At 43.4% G+C, this 18,968-nt stretch overlaps 1 protein-coding gene across 13 annotated transcripts in view; it reads right to left on the bottom strand.

Moving 5' to 3' along the window:
* ARHGEF3 (Rho guanine nucleotide exchange factor 3) overlaps positions 1 to 18,968 on the bottom strand; it is a 315,139-nt gene that overhangs the window by 199,710 nt on the left and 96,461 nt on the right. For all 13 annotated transcript variants that reach the window (XM_055558190.1, XM_055558187.1, XM_055558193.1 and 10 more), the window contains one exon: positions 13,540 to 13,606. In XM_055558190.1, the coding sequence (XP_055414165.1) occupies positions 13,540 to 13,606 (67 nt within the window). The remainder of the gene's footprint in view (positions 1 to 13,539; positions 13,607 to 18,968) is intronic.

The following is an 18,968-nucleotide window of genomic DNA, read 5'->3' as shown; positions in this document are numbered from 1 at the left end:
TAGCTGAACCTACATAAATGAAATACACATCTGATACACCTCTATCACAACTTCCTCAAATCAGAACTATGATCTTAAGCAAGTCTTCATCTGTCCATAAAAAAGTAATAGGCCTAATTCCCTGTCTTTTCCCAAATGGATGTAAGGTCAAACCAGCCCTGAGGATATAAAAACACATTATACATTACCACCGTTCTGCTGTATGGTATGTTTTTCTCTTCCCTGAACATGTGTTAACCAGGAGGTCATGGCAGGGGTGGGCCATGCTGCTACTAAAGCGTCTAAACCAGCTGGACCATGTGAAAGTCATGCTCAAAAAGGCTCATTCACGAGGTGTGTTCACTGAGATTTCCAGTGTCAGATGGCGTTTGCATAAGGAGAGTGCGTAAGGAAGGACAAGGCTGGGAGGCCCAAAAATCAAGTAAGGGAAGAATTTTCATCATCAGGCCTAAAGAAGATAGACCATTTAAAAATGAGCTCTAGGCAATCAAGTTGTAATGAGCATTTGCTTTTAGAGAATATTTAATTACTAAAAATGAATAAGTTTGTAACACTTATTCATCTTCAATAATAGAAATATCTTAAGTACAAATAAGTGGTCACTAAGTAGAACATGTGTGTGGTAAACAAAGATATGAAACGGTGAAAGGATCAAAAGATACCGATTATTCATGAGCCACCTGGTTACTGAATGTCTGTTATGCACTAAATATGCATGAGACTTCTGAGGTAGTAACTGCACAGAGGCACTAAATATATATGAGCACTTAAAATACATGAGGTCTTAGTCTGGCTGCGCATTGGAAACACTTCATCCTGACCCCACATCCCTTCTGCCCAAGAAACAAAAATGAAATCGAAATCAGCCAGCTGTTCAGCTAGCTAATTGGCAAGCTGCTACTGCTGACCAGTTATGTTTGTCTCTGAGGTTTTATGATAAAGCAAGTGTGTGTCAGTGGCCCAGGGCACCTTCAGTCTGTAGACCACCTGCCTGCACTTCAACTCTGGTCCTGCAACCATGTCAGAGAGAAAGGCCAATGCGGTGGAGAGAGAGGGGACACACCAGCATTGTGAACCCCGGGATACTGGAGGGACCCTTCCTTCCCATCTGCATCCTCTCTGCTGGGAGTTAACTTACTCCATTTTCCCACCTTGCTTCTATGTTTCAACTGCTTTAAACAGACAATGTGATTTGTGCATTTAAAGAACACCGGGGCCATTCCCTGGCAGTCCAGTGGTTAAGACTCCATGCTTCCAATGCACGGGGCTCGACTTCAATCCCTGGTCAAGGAACAAAGATCCCACATGCCAAACTTTGCAGACAAAAATGAAAAAGAAAAGAAGGCACTATTTAGAGTCACAATGAGTTAAACATCGTCCAATCCATTAAATGTACCACGTTACTTTGAAGAGGAAGATGATGGGAAAGAAGAAAAGTGAGGCTTCAACTCCTATCCCCAGCTTTTGAAGTGAGCAGGAAACAGAATGTAAAATCTATCGTGGAGGGAAAAATAAAATGTGAAGGGAGAGGTTCAGATTCAGGAAATCAATGTTCCAAATTGGTGCATCCCCTCAGTTCTCAACATCACCATCCCCTCCCATGCCTTCAAATAGCATGATGGCCTTTCAGAGGTGATGAGATCACTGCCATGATATTGTTTGCATAATAAATGCTAAATTTGACTGGAACAAAAAATAAAAACTTCCATGAAAAGTCATAAATGCAACAAAACACAAAGAAATACTGAGATTGATCCTTGGGCCACCTCCTATTTTAAACCCCTGACTAGAAGACCTAAATAGACATTTCTCCAAAGACGACATATGGATGGCCAATGAGCACACTGAAAGATGCTCATCAACACTAATTATTAGAGAAATGCAAAGCAAAACTACAATGAGGTACCACAGTCAGAACGGCCATCATTAAAAAGTCTGCAAATGATAAGTGCTAGAGAGGGTACGGGGAACATGGAACCCTTCTACACTGTTGGTGGGAGTGTAAATTGGTGTAGCCACTAAGGAAAACAGCATGCAGGTTCCTCAAGAAACTAAAAATCGAGTTGCCATATGATTTACCAATCCCACTCCTGGGCACATACTCTGATAAAACTCTAATTTGAAAATATATATTCACCCCTACGTTCATAGCAGCACTATTTATAATAGCCAAGACATGGAAACAACCAAAATGTTCATCAACAGATGAACGGATAGAGAAAATGTGGTATATATATGCAATGGAATCTTAGTCATACAAATAACAAAATAACGCCATTTGCAGCAACATGGATGGCCCTAGAGATTATCATACTAAGTGAAGTAAGTCAGAAAGAGAAAAACAAATACCATATGATATCACTTATATATGGAATCTAAAATGCAACACAACTAAACATAGAAACATTTCTGGCTTACAGACATAGAGAATAGTTTTGTGACTGCCAAAGAATGGGTGATGGGGAAGGAAGCACTGGTAGTTTGAGATTAGCAGCTGTGAACTATTATATACAGAGTGGATAAACAACAAAGTCCTTCTATATAGTGCAGGGAACTGTAAATCAATATCCTGTGATAAACCACAATGGGAAAGAATACGAAAAAGACTATATATATATAGAGAGAGAGAGAGAGCTGAATCACTTTGCTGTGCAGCAGAAATTAACACATTGTACATCTATAACACTTCACTAACATTTTTTAAAAATAAAATAAAAATAAAACCCCTAGCTCCAATATTACCCAATGGTAACAGAATTAATAACAGCCATTTCAGAATGCAATTGTCCAGGATCTGCTATTATTTCAATTAATCCAGAGGACTACTATGCCTTATGTTTTATGAGCAGTTTATTCTTGCTCCCAGTTCAGATTCTGAGGACTGAAAAAAAATACCAATAACCAAAAGGACTACTTCTAGCTAACATGGAAAAAAAGGGGTTAGAAGTTTTGTTTATTTGACAGTCAGACCCGGGCATCAGGGTGATTACCCTTTACTATGCGATGAGAGATGGGAAAGACTGCTGTAGACAAGAATTGTTTGTATCTGCCCAGTGCCTCTCCCCTTCCTATGGAAACTGCCCCTTCGCTCCCATGTTACTATGGTTACCACAGGAGCCTGTAGAGCAGACGCCACGCTGTGGCCACAGCTGATTGGGCTTGGAGTATCCACCTGACCCAGGCTGAACCAATCAAAATCTTCCCCACCAGTAATTTTGGCTCTGAGAGAGAAAAAGCTGTCACTCTGCAGATGGCTGCATTTCCACAGTATGGAAGTTAGTCTGCAGAGAAAATGCAGCAAACAACAGAGGAATTGGGAACCCTCATGGGCTTCAGGTGCTGCTTCCAGGGATTTCTGAGATCCTGCTGCATTCCATGAAATATCTGGATACCTCTATAATTTTTGAAACTCTCCTTGGTTAAGCTAATTTGAGTCGAATTCTATCACCTGCAAGAAGATCTCCTAAGTAACCAAAAAGACCACAGTCAAACGCATCTTTTACCTTGTATAATTCTGGAACAAAAAGGGAATAACTGAGTTGACAGCTGCATAAAATAAACAAAGGCATGTATAAATTCTGTCTCAGAAGTACAGAGCTTGCACAGCTGGTGCGCAAGCCACCGTCCCCACAGACTTCACGTACAGCCAAACAAGAAACCACTTTTGAGTCTAAAAATGGGCTTCAACGTGCCGGCATAGCTTTGGTGTCAGCACACTGAAGATGGCATGGGCTCTCCTCACAGGTGTCTTTCACAGGGTGGCTTCTCCACTGTCTGAAGGGAAATGAGACAACAAGACTAAGCGGAAATGAGAGACAGTTTTTCGTTTCGAAGGGGCACCTCACATCAAAAGGCATCTATTATAAACTCAAAATGGTTTAAAGACTTAAATATAAGCCAGGACACCATAAAACTCCTAGAAGAGAACACAGGCAAAACATTCCCTGATATAAATTGTGGCAATATTTTCTTAGATCAGTCTCCCAAGGCAATAGAAATGAAAGCAAAAATAAACAAATGGGGCATAATCAAACTTACAAGGTTTTGCACAGCAAAGGAAACCATCAGTAAAACAAAAAGACAACCTATGGAATGGGAGAAAATATTTACAAACAGTGTGAACAACAAAGGCTTAATCTCCAAAATATACAAGCAGCTCATACAACTCAATATCAAAAAAATAAACAACTCAATAAAAAACAGGCCAAAGATCTAAATAGACATTTCTCCAAAGAAGACACACAGATGGCCAAAAAGCACATGAAAAGATGCTCAACATCACTAGTTACCAGAGAAATGCAAATCAAAACTACAATGAGGTATCACCTTACACTGGTCAGAATGGCCATCATCACTTAACACTGGAGAAAATATGGAGAAAAGGGAACCTTCCATACTATTGTGGGAATATAATTCTCACAATATATTGTGGGAATATAGTGCAGCCACTATGAAAAACAGTAATAGAGACTTCTTATAAAACAAAAAATAGAGCTATCATATAATTCAGCAACTCCACTCCAGAAAAGACAAAAACTCTAGTTTGAAAAGATACATGTATCCCAATGTTCATAGCAGCACTTTTTACAATAGACAAGACATTGAAACAACCCAAGCACACATCAATAGACAATTGGCTTAAGAAGATGTGAGATATATATATATATAGTTGATTACAGTTTCAGGTGTACAGTAATTCAGTTTTATACATAAAACTGAACATACACACCTAGGAATACTACTCAGTCATTAAAATGAATAAAATATTGCCATTTTCAGCATTATGAATGGACCTAGAAAATACTATAGTTAGTGAAATGTATACTGTATTTAGTGAAATGTCAGAGAAAGATATATATGATATCACTTATGTGTGAAATCCAAAAAATAATACAAATGAATATATATACAAAACAGAACAGACTCACAAACATATAAAACAAACTTATGGTTATCAAAGGGGAAAGAGAGGCAGGCAGGGATAAATTAGGAACATGGGATCAACAGATACATACTACATAAAGTAGGTAAACAACAAGGATTTACTGTTATAAGCACAGGGAGATACATTCAACATCTTATAATAACCTATAATAGGAAAAAATCTACCTGAAACTAACACAATATTGTAATCAACTATACTTCAACACTTTGGGCTTCCCAGGTGGAGTTAGGGGTAAAGAACCCATCTGCCAATGCATGAGACATAAGAGTCACAGGTTGAATCCCTGGGTCAGGAAGATCCCCTGGAAAAGGGCATGGCAACCCACTCCAGTATTCTTGCCTGGAGAATCCCATGGACAGAGGAGCCTGGTGAGCTACAGTCCATGGGGTCGCAAAGAGATGGACACAATTGAAGCGACTTAGCAGCAGCAGCAGCACACACATACTTCAACAAAAAAATAAACAGAAACAAAAAAGTTCAAGGGAGCAGAAAGTAACTAAAAAGGATTTGAGGTGATGAAAAGTTAACCACAGAATTGTCCCTTGTTTCTAGCACTGTTAAAAAGATGGTCATGCCTAACTTTCTCTGAAATCAAGGTATGTGTGATCAGTTTTCTTTTAGAAGGGCAACAGGCTCCCATTGCCTGGGGAAAGCCCATCCCAGGCTCACAAGCTGGATCTGCCACTTACCGTGGCTGTGACCTCAGGCAGCGAGCAGGTGTGCGCTCTGTTTCCTCATATTCGAAATGCGACAGGTACCATCTACCACGCAGCACTGCCACAGCCTTGCTTGGAGCTGATGTTAAATAATGTAGGTAAATGTACAAACTGAGGCTGCGAGAGAACAAAAAGCCATGCCACCTTCTTTGGCAAAAGAGGGGTGAGGCCACAGTAAACGCTGAAGGGGCGAGGTGAGTTTTGAGTATTAGAGACTCTGTCGCTCTAACGAGTTGTGAATTTCGCAGCATTTCAGCCTGATCTTCAGGAAACATTCACCTAGGGTTTGCCAACTTCCTTCCAAACATGGAGCCTGGGGGTGGGTCAGGCCGCCTGGAGCAGGCACAGACCTATTGCCTGGAGATGTGACTCTACTCCTAATTCTCTTGGCTTTGAGCCTCACCAGCATTATTTCCTGTCTGTCTAGAAACTGGACTCTCTTCGGTGATGGTACCAAACTCTTCCTTGGAGTAGGAGGTTATTAGTTAAAATAGCATTAACTGTGCCAGGAATGTACCCAGAAAGTGCCAAAGAAGAGAGAAGACTAACAGGCAACTGTAGATGTTCGGGGTGTGGGAGAGAAGGCCCAAAGTCCATGCAGGAAAAAGTCAGGGGCAGGCTGGAGGGAAGGGCTCACAATGGGCCAGCAAGCCTAGGTAACAAGCATCCCTTTCAAAGGCCAGTAAGAGCCATTTTCAACCCCAGCAAGATGAATAAACCTCTACTGGTTTTGAAGGGCCTTCAAATCAATCTTTTTACAAATGTCTCACATACCTAACTGTACTTTCTACCATCAGAACTACAGCCATAGAGACATGGACCACAGAACTCTGAAAGTGTGGCTAAAAATAAATGAAGACCTTTGCCCTAAAACATATGACATACTTCCCAAACCCTGCATCCAGTGACCCCTCAAACATCTGGACCTCTCACACCCAGAGGGATTCCCAACTCACCTCCAACAGTGCCAGGGGCTGCAGGCATGGATGGCCGCATGTTAACCATGCCATGTAACAAAGGGATCATTTGAAAATATGAGTGTTTACTATCTGGCCTAGTGACCTTCTGTTTTCAATCCCTGTTAAGCAGCTCTGTCATATGTCTCCTACTCTGACATTCTGCTATGATAACATAATGTGTTTACCTACATATCTACTAGATGTTAAGGTACATGAGATGAAGACTGTGTCTTATTCAATTTTGTGTCTTTGTTGTTGAATGAATGCTTTTTAACCTTTTATTAACAACAATAACCTTTTCCTTGGAGCGAATGTCCCTTCCCCACTTTCAATGGCTCCAGTAGAACTGCCAATCATGAAACTCTGTCAACCCAGCTCCTTCAGAGGAGCACATGACCAAGCTCTGTCCAGTGCTCTTGACCACAGTCACTGGCCAAGGTATAACTATGTGAGTGGAACCAGGGCAATCAGAGTGACCATAGTAATTGGCCAGCATGAGTGGAACCAGGGCAATCAGTGTCCTGTGCTGGGATTTCACATCAGGATTCTGGAAGCAAAAACTCCCTTTTGTCTGGAAATGTGTGGCTAGTTGTGGTCATCACCTCCTTCCAAAACAGTTCACGTGCAGTAGGAGAACATAAGACCAAAACCTCAAAAGTGACAAAGCTGAGAGAGTATACCTGGATACAGCTGTACCTGAAGCCTATCCATCAGTTTCCCTCAGTTACATGAACCAATAAATTTCCCTTTCCACTTGAGCTTGTTATAATTGTGTTTCTATCACTAGCAGCCAGAAGAGTCCTGACTAATACACTAAACCTTATTTTCCTCAACTGAAAATGAAAAGGTTTGGGGTGTGACATTAAGGGCTTCCCTGGTGGTTTCAGTGGTAAAGAATCCACCTGCTAATGCAGGACACACAGGAGTCACAGTTTCAATCCCCTGGCCGGGAAGGTGCCCTGGAGAAGGAAATGGCAACCCACTCCAGTATTCTTGCCTGGGAAATCCCATGGACAGAGGAGGCTGGCAGGCTACAGTCCATGGGGTCGCAAAGAGTCGGACAGGATTTAGCAGCTGAGCACACACAGGCACACACACATAATGTTCAAAGTCCCTTCCAAAGCCTCAGACATTTTTTACCAAATGGCTTAGGCAAGTATAAAGGCCAAGCGCTGGAGAAAGAGACAAGACCAGTATGGCCCTGAAATTTGCTTGATATTTCATTCAAATCTCAGACCTAGCACCTAAAACAATGTCTCATACATAGTTCAGTTCAGTCGCTCAGTCGTGTCCAACTCTTTGCGACCCCGTAAATCGCAGCACACCATGCCTCCCTGTCCATCACCAACTCCCAGAGTTTACCCAAACTCATGTCCATCTAGTCGGTGATGCCATCCAGCCATCTCATCCTCTGTCATCCCCTTCTCCTCCTGCCCCCAATCCCTCCCAACATCAGGGTCTTTTCCAATGAGTCAACTCTTCGCATGAGGTGATAGGTCTTGTTAAATATTTTCAAGTTAACTACAGGCAATGCCAAGTGTTGTGGTCCAGAGATTTTCACATTTCTAGGATGAATTTCCTCCCTGACTCTGTCTCTGTGACTCTCTGTCTCAGCTTACTGGAGGAGCTGCAGTGAATATTCTCACAATAAAGGGTCAGAATTCTGAACTTTACAATGCCCAACCATATCCAGTTCAAAAGCATCAATTCTTCAGCGTTCAGCTTTCTTTATAGTCCAACTCTCACATCCATACATGACTACTGGAAAAACCATAGCTTTGACTAGATGGACCTTTGTTGGTAATGTCTCTGCTTTTTAATATGCTATCTAGGTTGGTCATAGTTTTTCTTCCAAGGAGCAAGCGTCTTTTATTTTCATTGCTGAAGTCACCATCTGCAGTGATTTTGGAGCCCAAAAAAATAAAGTCTGACACTGTTTCCATTGTTCCCCCATCTATTTGCCATGAAGTGATGGGACCGGATGCCATGGTCTCAGTTTTCTGAATGTTGAGTTTTAAGTCCACTTTTCACTCTCCTCTTTCACTTTCATCAAGACGCTCTTTAGTTCTTCGCTTTCTGCCATAAGGGTGGTGTCATCTGCATATGTGAGGTTATTGATATTTCTCCTGGTAATTCTTGACTTCAGCTTGTGCTTCTTCCAGCCCAGCATTTCTCATGATGTACTCTGAATACAAGTTAAATAAGCAGGGTGGCAATGTACAGCCTTGACATACTCCTTTTCCTATTTGGAACCAGTCTGTTGTTCCATGTCCAGTTCTAAATGTTACTTCTTGACATGCATACAGATTTCTCAGGAGGCAGGTCAGGTGGTCTGGTATTCCCATCTCATTCAGAATTTTCCACAGTTTGTGGTGATCCACACAGTCAAAGGCTTTGGCGTAGTCAATAAAGCAAAAGTAGATGTTTTTCTGGAACTCGCTTGCTTTTTATATCATTTAGTAGATGTTGGCAATTTGATCTCTGGTTCCTCTGCCTTTTCTAAATCCAGCTTGAACATCTGGAAGTTCATGGATCATGTACTGTTGAAGTTGACTTGGAGAATTTTGAGCATTATTTTGCTAGCATGTGAGATAAGAGCAATTGCGTGGTAGTTTGAACATTCTTTGGCAATGCCTTTCTTTGGGATTGGAATGAAAACTGACCTTTTCCAGTCCTGTGGCCACTGCTGAGATTTCCAGATTTGCTGGCATATTGAGTGCAGCACTTTCATGGCATCGTCTTTTAAGATTTGAAACAGCTCAACTGGAATTCCATCATCTCCACTAGCTTTGTTCGTAATGACGCTTCCTAAGGCCCACTTGACTTCGCATTCCAGGATGTCTCTAGGTGAGTGACCACACCATTGTGGTTATCTGGGTCATGAAGATCTTTTTGTATAGTTATTCTGTGTATTCTTGCCACCTCTTTTTAATCTCTTCTGCTTCTGTTAGGTCCATATCATTTCTGTCCTTTATTGTGCTCATCTTTGCATGAAATGTTCCCTTGGTATGTCTAATTTTCTTGACGAGATCTCTAGTCTTTCCCATTCTATTGCTTTTGAACTGTGGTGTTGGAGAAGACTCTTGAGAGTCCCTTGGACTGCAAGGAGATCCAACCAGTCAATCCTCAAGGAAATCAGTCCTGAATATTCATTGGACGGACTGATGCTGAAGCTGAAACTCCAATACTTTGGCCACCTGATGCAAACAACCAACTCATTGGAAAAGACCCTGATGCTGGGAAAGATTGAAAGCAGGAGGAGAAGAGGATGACAGAAGATGAGATGGTTTGATGGCATCATCAACACGATGGACATAAGTTTGAGTAGGCTCTGGGAGTTGATGATAATCAGGGAAGCCTGGCATGCTGCAGTCCATGGGGTCTTCGAGATTCGGACACGACTGAGCAACTGAACTAAACTGAACTGAACCAGATCCAGAGGAGCTGACACAGGGTAAGACACCTCCCAGGGTCCCACCTCTCTGAGGGTCCTGCCTTCTTATTCTCCCCATCCTGTTCTGGTCTCACCTGTGATTTTCCTACCATAACTGTCCCAACCACAACAATCCTCCCGGCTTCTCTCCTTGAACATATCTGTAGCATTCATGTTCTGTTGAGAGATGGCACAGCACCAGCCCTGGCCAGGGAGGGTAGAGAAATTCCAGACGGTTGTAACACCCAGGGCCTCTGTCTCCTTAGAGGAGCATGGGAACCAAAGGACACAGCAACAATTAGCAGCAGTAACTCATGAAAGGACTGAAGCACTTGGTACATAGAAAAGATGTGTCATCCAGGTGTCACCAGCCCTTCCTGAGGCTCTTGGCGGCCAGAAACTCCAGCCAAAAAGAGGAAAACCACAAATGCAATTCCTAAGGCTTTAAGAAGTCATGAGATCTTCATTGGATCTAAAGGGAGCGACAAGGAGGCGGTTACCATACACTCACTCAGCAAGATCTTCCTTAAAATTATTGACATTTTGAAACATCTCTCTTTTCCCAAAATGTCTGTTTCTTAAGACATTGACCACTCCCTCTCCCCACCTCGTGCCCTGTCCCATGCTCCCTCCTTGGCCCTCATGTGTCTGCATCTCACTTCTCATTTAGAGCCATGTGGTTCTTTCTCCTCTTGCCTTTTCCAATCTGTTTCTCACCATCTCTTCCCCGCACCCCTATCCCCAAACCCCACACATGTCCAGGACGCGAGAAAGTAACACAGGCTCCTTCTGCTTCACGAGCTGGAAAGGAATGGAAATGCAAATGCTTCTAATGTTTTTCTCTGCCACATATATAAAAATGGGAAATTTGCTATCACAGAGGTTCTAAACCCTTTCCTTCCAAATAAAGAAGAAAATGAAGAGTTCATAGAACACGTGTCTTGCCCTAGAACAAACAGTCTAGCAGGCCTGAGCGTCACATTTCATTATAGAAAATGTATCAATTAGATAATGCCTCCCATGTTTTCCTCCTGGCATTCTGGGTGCTTCTCATTCTTTAGTTCCAATTACCATAACTATGCTTACAGAGCTGGGAGTGACGGTGTTTCCATTGGCTTGGGTTTTCTTCCACGCCCACTAGGCCATGGAATATTATGTTCCAAGGGACAGAGGGATGACTTTGGCCACAGAGGAATCTGGCAATTGGCCAGGCCCTGAACCATCTCCCTCTGGTGTGGTCTTGAGGTCAGTTTGTCTAACTTTACCAGGAAGCCACAGGGGCCAGAAGAATCAAAGCAAAGACAAGAGACCAAGATAAACACAACTGACCTGACCACCTAAATAGACTCTAGTCATTTCGACACTTTAAACTATTAGGGGAAATCTTATGAGCTGGCTATGAATTTGAGGGCTGATAGGAAACTGAAGTCAACAAAGCATTAGATTCTGTTACCTATGTGGTTTTAATTAGCCAGGGGCCAGTTGTCTGCTTGCTCCCCTGCAGCAAATTACTAGTGTTAAATGTTACCCCTGCAAGGCTGTTACAGACAGAACGTCCCTTAAACCAAGTATGTGTCTAACAGTTCCCTTTTCAGCAGTAAGATCTACAAATCAGACTTGAGCTTAAAAATTCATGAAACATTTTTCAAGGACAAACAGTTGAAGAAGTTTCAGCCAAAGGTAGGGTTATCAAGTTGTCCCAGCTTGCCCGGGACTGAAGTTTCCCAAGACATGGGGCTTTCAGTGCTAAAGCCAGGACAGTTCCAGGCAAATCCTAGATGGACCTCAACCCTAGTAGAGGTTGCATCAGAAGGAAGGGGGTGGTACAGTCGAGGGAAGGTAGAGAGGGAGAGAAAATAAACACTTTCAAAACAGTTCAACTTCTCTTTAGTTCAAAACCAACTACAGATGTCAACCCTGTCAAAGTGTGTACACACTATTTTTTCAACAAAGGTTTACGGCCAATGGCTTTGGGAGATGCTCCATGCGAACTCCATCAGCTCTCCTTCACATGGTCTCCATGCGCATCAACACACTGAAGGCTCTGAGAAGTCCTGCATGGTGAACATACTTTAATTTGGTGCTCTCAGGGTGTCCCAAGTCTGTTGGACCACACAAGCCTTTTTTTTTCACTTAATGTTTATGATCATCCAACTGAACACTGAGAAATGGGGGTCTTGTTCACAAAACCATAACCAACCGAGGAGGTACCTGACTTAGACTCGGTAAGACACACACATCTACTTAAGAGGCCAACACATTTCTCTTTGTATTCAGTTAAAAGCATACTGAAAACTTAGCTAAAAGAGAGCCACGATTTGTATTTTTAAAAAGACATTTGGGGAAAATGACTGAGATGTACGTAGGATATTAAAGGTGAACTGAACCAGTAAAAACACTGCTGAAAGACTAAAGAACCTGAAACATAATCTGAAGTGAATTTTGTGTCAGATATATGTGAGAGATTTATTTATTCATTCATTCCATTTATTCATTCACCTTAATTAAGCATGTATGTTCTAGGCACTGTGCTAGGCCCAGGGATAATGCCGTAACAAGAGAGACTGATAAGGTCTCCAATGCTTGGGGCTTCCAATCTTAAATGTCACTACATGTTAACTAACAATCTTTTAACAATGAGAAAAAGAACTACAGGGATCCACAAGAGATGCCTCTAGGTCAGATTTAAGGGGTGGACACGATGCGTTCCCATGGAAGGTGATGTCAAAGCTTAGACCCAATGGGTGAAGTGGGTGGGCCAGTCCAGTGTGTGCAGGGGTGTGGTATCACGCAGCAGGAGACTGTTTTGGGCATAAGGTACAAAGGCCTGTTGGTGATACAGAGCTCAGAGGGTACTCTACACAGGCAAGAGTCCGGTTCCTGAAGTCAGAGCTAGAATTCAATTTGACGCACAGATGGGCCACTTTGACTACTATTAATATCACTATTACATAAAGGAGACCCTCCCTACACCTCTAAGGGTCTAGAGCTTTGTGACTGAGAGAATTCCATGATTCCCTTCAGCATCTAATATTTAAAGCTTACAGACCTCTCTCCTTTTGTAAAGTAAAGCTCCCCACAAAGTCATAAAACTACATATGTACAGACAGTATATTTCTGATTTCTTTTGCCTTCACTCTGCACCTTTCTTGTTCCCCCCAAACAGCCACAGTGCCCACTTCATCAACCTTGACATCTCCTGGCTTCTTCATAAGATGCTTCCCATAAGCATCTTATGGGAAGATGCATAAGCATAAGATGCAATCCAACACCTACAGAGCAAGCAAATATCACTGGGTACTTACTGAACCACTTGGAGTTTTTTAATTAAACCATAGGCGCTGATGCAAAGATGACTTCCCCAGGTGGTAAAGCACAGAAGCTTGGTGGAGACTTGGCTAGTCAAGTCCACCTCAGCTGAGTCCTCCCTGCAGCACCCAGAAGAGGACAAGTAACGGGTGGGATTGCTCAGGGGAAAACACTTACCCCTCTGAAATTCCAGTCTTTAGGAGATGGAAACATGGGAAAGTTGTTCTGCCGCTGCCGTTTAGGCCTGGAAGAGGACAAAAAAGGAGATGCACTCATTATTCAGAGGAAATCACCAGTTTCAGATGGAGTTTCATCAGAAGGAGAGATGCTTGCAGAAATGGTCCAGGCAGGGTGAAGTGGCTGGAGTTCTCTACAGCTCAGCAATCTTGAGCAGCCAAACACACTCTAGACTCCTTCCCAGGCCCCCGGGAGGAAAGCTCCAAAGTCACTGAGAAAAGTCAATCCCTCACCTTTAAAAACAGGAAAATTTAAAAGAAAATCAAAAGTCTAAACTGAATGCAAGTATAGAGCCAGACCAAACTCCAGTCTTTACTTTTCGCAAACAGAGGCTCCCAAAGGGAGGCCACCAGGTGATGTTCGTAGCTTCGGGCACAGCCAGGAACCCTCCCTTGTTGCTGGCTCACTGGGGAGTCCCTGCTCCTCCACGCAGGCCACACTTGGGCTCCCTGGACTTCTACAGGGACGGTTGACAGGACAACTGTTAAGCAGCCGCTGCCTGACAAGTCAGAACTGGCTTCCTTGCCTATTAATCTCTCCCCACGAATCAATCTCCCTAGATGCAACAGAGGCAGGTTCAAGTCGGGTCCACACAAGTGGCAGGTAAACGGTACAAAAGAGGAAAGATGCAGGAAGGGGGCTGGGAGGCCGCAGACACGCCAGGAATGCCTTACTTCTGTCTTGTAAAGTGAATTTAATTTTGTGACTGCAACATACCCACAGGAACATGTATTATGACGTTTTTATGGAGCTCCTGAGTGACTTCACTTTCATTTTTCACTTTCATGCATTGGAGAAGGAAATGGCAACCCACTCCACTGTTCTTGCCTGGAAAATCCCAGGGATGGGGGAGCCTGGTGGGCTGCTGTCTATGGGGTCGCACAGAGTCGGACACGACTGAAGCGACTTAGCAGTAGCAGCTGCAGGTAGATGACTCCTCCCCAAAATGCTATATCTGTCTATATGGATAGTCAAATGCTGTGTTTGCTTGAAGTACCACTTCACTGAAAAGCATCCCTGAAGGAGGTCCCCTTGGACTTGCCCTGAGGGTTAGTCACTGATGTGCTGAAGGGCGGTGGTGCTGGTTTTTCACATGATACTCACCCCTCTTCTTTGACCTCCCTGCCACAGTGAGCAGGAATGCAAGGCAGGAAGCTTGTGGTGACCACAGCACAGGCTCTGCAGAATGTCAGGCCTGATAAAAACCTGGGCTGGCTGTACCATACCAGAACGCATCATGTCCACCCCTTGAACCAGGCAGAAGACATAAACAAACAAAACACAAGGTAATTATAATAACAGCAGCAGCTGACAGGCACTGAGAACGTAAAGCAGCATATGCTGAGCAGTTATTGTCACTACTCTCCACTGGGAGCTGGGGTTCACTGTTGGACCCACTTCATAAATAAGAAAACAGGGACCTGAAAAAATATTAAGTGACTTGACTCTCATCACACAGGTGAAATCAGGATTCTGGTCTCAAGTGTGTGATCTCAAATCCCACAGCATTTTATTAGCTCTGTGACCCTGAGCCCGAGGTTGAAGCTCTTGAGCTTTCATATTCTTACGTGCAAAACAGGAGAGATAATACCCAGCACACAGAGCCAAGACGAGAGGAGGGCTCTGACTCCAGTGTTGTCACTGCTAAGTTCTCAGCAGATGTCAGCCCAGTGCCCACAGCAGAGCTGGGACAACGGGCTGAAACAGATGGGAACTCCCGCCCGACGTGTCTTTGCATCTAACCCCCTTCTTCTGTCTCACCCTCCTCCTCACCCACGCATACAATGGAAACCCAGGCTAATAACTGCGCAAGACAAACAGAGCAAATGTGGGCGGTTATTTAGATTTAATACTCTTTTCTTATTAGGTACTATGTTGGTCTCAGCTTTTCTGAAAAGACATTTCTCCCTTAAAAAAAAAAAAAAGCATACACACAAACAAACTTAGAACTGAACAGTACTTCTCCCTGGTTACCATTCCCTCTCCTCCCAGGTTATAATTGGGCTTTGCTCTTCTAATTACCCGATGAGCTTCACTGCTTCCAAAGCAACAACATATACCAGAACATTCTGACTCAGTGTGTCCCTGTCTCACACGCTGCAGTCCACAGAAAATGACAGTCATGATAATTAACAGTGACGGAGTTACATGCTGTGCCAGGGACTGTTCTAAGTATTCTGCCTACATAATCTAAATCTTAGAATAACAGGAAGACGGGTTATTCTGCTCTTCTATACTGTAATGTTAATACATTACAATGGCACTACATATTACCATATTTTATACATTTACATGTATGGCCTTGCTGCTGCTGCTGCTAAATCACTTCAGTCGTGTCCGACTCTGTGCGACCCCAGAGATGGCAGCCCACCAGGCTCCCTCCTCCCTGGGATTCTCCAGGCAAGAACACTACATACATTTAAATATACAATAATGGTAACTTCGTATCATACTATGTTTTCACATAATATTGTATATTATTATGGCATAATGGGGATATTACCATTATCACATTTTAACAGACAGAGTAAACTGAGGTCCAGAGAGGTTAAATCAAATGCCAGAAGTCACATAGCTGGTAGGTGGCCAAGGTGGGATTCATACCCAGATGTGTTGGACTCCAGATTGAGGGGATGTAGCCCCTCTCAAACAGAGAGAAGCCCCACCAAAGAGGGCTTCCACGCATTTGGAAGAATGCAGCCTGGGGGTTCCTTGTGGGACGGCAGCGGTTTAGCGGGGCCTCACATTAAGAGGCCTCATAGACAAAGACAATGCATCAAAGCAAGTCCATCAGTCCAGACTTTTGGGCAACATGATCACACCCGCACTGGCTGGGGAAAGGGCCAGGAAACCTATCTAGAAGACGGCTGTCTCCAAATGCTGCTTCCCCAACCCCTGCATTCCACCACCAGCCAAGCTTCCAGATCATTCACCTTGGCTGCAGTCCCTTTTAACAATCTCATCTGGCATCAAGAGTCCCCTGATAGTTTCCTTCTCTCCAGCCAAACACTACCACCCACATGGCCTCAAAAGATGGCTTCGGGGAGTAAAAGGCACCCTCCTGAGAAGGCTCCTTTAGGAAGCCCAGGGGAACTGGCAAGCATGAAGGACAGCATCTCAGAAGCCAGTCAAGGCCAGATGGGCACCACAGAAGGGGCAACCAGTCCTGGGTATGTTTCTTTTGTTTTACAGGCAACTTCTTTGCACTGTCAGCAAAAGTCCAAGGGAGAAATGGCACTTGGTTTTACAGGCTTCTCAGATCCAAGCTACACTGGGGGGAGTTCTCTGTATATGGGGTCCTCAGGCCCCTAGGTGACCCAGGTCTGTGCACGGCACGTGCACACGCGGTTCAGAAGCACAGCCCACCCTCGGATGTCAGGAGGGCAGTGCTGACCAGGGATCACCTCCACCCTCCACAGATGGAGGGGGTGATGTGAGCCAGGGCTGGGCGAGTGGCAGGATAAAGACTGCAGAGACGGGAGGCGCAGATTCTTGACTGGAAGGAGGTTACAATCTTAGGAAAGACTGGAAAGAAAAGTTATAAACTCTCCACACTAGGGAGAGCTCACAGTAGATAAGAGTGAACAGTCAGGAGTCAAGGGGCACCTAGGGAAAGATCTCAGATTCAGGAGTGTGCATGGCTGGAATCAGAATAAGGTCAGGAGTGACGCGCCTCAGGGCTAGAAACAGAACGCATTTTCCCACCACGTTAAACAAACGTGACTCTCTCCCACCAGCAGAGAATGATGACTGCACCCACAGCATCTCCCAAGCGCCTGGGAGTCCGGCTGCTGCTGCTGCCGGCTCTGTGGGGGCCGAAGTCTGGTGCTCAGACCTGGGGCTCCAAGAGTGCCTACCTCCTTTCTTGCTGGAGGACTTCAGCCAGGCCACCTACTTTCTACTCCCCCTGAGCCTCTATCTTCTCATCTGGAAAATGGGGATAATAATCTCTTTGTATAAAAATGAAAAATTAATGTGCTATAAAAGGGAATAAAAATAGTTGATTTAAAATAACAATGTATTATACAAATGTTTAGCAGAGAGTCTGACATTTAATAGCTGTTCAAACTTGCTGTTATTATTATTGAGTCAACGTAACCAGTAAGGAAGATATCACTTGCCATTTTCATTGGCAAGGCTCCTGTCAGAGAGACAATGAAATTTACAACTCAGTCTTACAAACTGTGTAATGTAAGTAAAATAAAACAAAGGCTTTAACATGCTATGAATATTTTGTTAGGTGACAATAACATGGTCATAAATATGAACATAATGTAACTGTGAAAAGAGCCCTGCCTTTCTACTGATATTTCCTGGTTTCCCACTCCCCTCTTCCTTTTCAAAGATTAACACCTTTGCCAGCATGTTTTATGTGTTGCAAATATTTTAATATCTTAACTGTCAGTCCAGAGCATCTTGCTAACAAAACTTTCCTTGAATTTCTTTTCCTTTGTTTTACCTCTCTCTCCATGAGAAGCTGTAGAATTACTAGGAAAACAGCTACACTTTATAAGAAAAACTAAAGCCAGGTATTTCTTTTTTTTTTTTATTTTTTTTTTTAAATTTTATTTTATTTTTAAACTTTACATAACTGTATTAGATTTGCCAAATATCAAAATGAATCCGCCACAGGTACACATGTGTTCCCCATCCCGACCCCTCCTCCCTTCCCCCTCCCCATTCCATCCCTCTGGGTCGTCCCAGTGCACCAGCCCCAAGCATCCAGCATCGTGCATCGAACCTGGACTGGCAACTCATTTCATACATGATATTTTACATGTTTCAATGCCATTCTCCCAAATCTTCCCACCCTCTCCCTCTCCCACAGAGTCCATAAGACTGTTCTATACATCGGTGTCTCTTTTGCTGTCTCGTACACAGGGTTATTGTTACCATCTTTCTAAATTCCATATATATGCGTTAGTATACTGTATTGGTGCTTTTCTTTCTGGCTTACTTCACTCTGTATAATAGGCTCCAGTTTCATCCACCTCATTAGAACTGATTCAAATGTATTCTTTTTAATGGCTGAATAATACTCCATTGTGTATATGTACCACAGCTTTCTTATCCATTCATCTGCTGATGGACTAAAGCCAAGTATTTCTTATTCTGGTTGGACCACTGAAGATGTGGTGATTTCTTTCACTTAAATGTCTTTTTAGTTTCTGTTTTGAGTATATAATCAGGGATGGACTGGCAGGTACTTACCCCAGTGAAGACCCAAGTCTTCCTGGAGAAGCCCACTGGAAAGAGTTTGCAAAATGGACATCTTATCACTTTGGCTTGACTTTCTCTTAAATATAAGTAGAAAGGCACTACTTGGTACCTGTTTCTGTAGCTCACTGACTCACACTCAGTCTCACTCC

Source organism: Bubalus kerabau, chromosome 20 (genome assembly GCF_029407905.1).
Source record: "Bubalus kerabau isolate K-KA32 ecotype Philippines breed swamp buffalo chromosome 20, PCC_UOA_SB_1v2, whole genome shotgun sequence".
Taxonomy (NCBI): Eukaryota; Metazoa; Chordata; class Mammalia; order Artiodactyla; family Bovidae; genus Bubalus; species Bubalus kerabau.
This window is presented reverse-complemented; position numbering and strand designations above follow the sequence as displayed.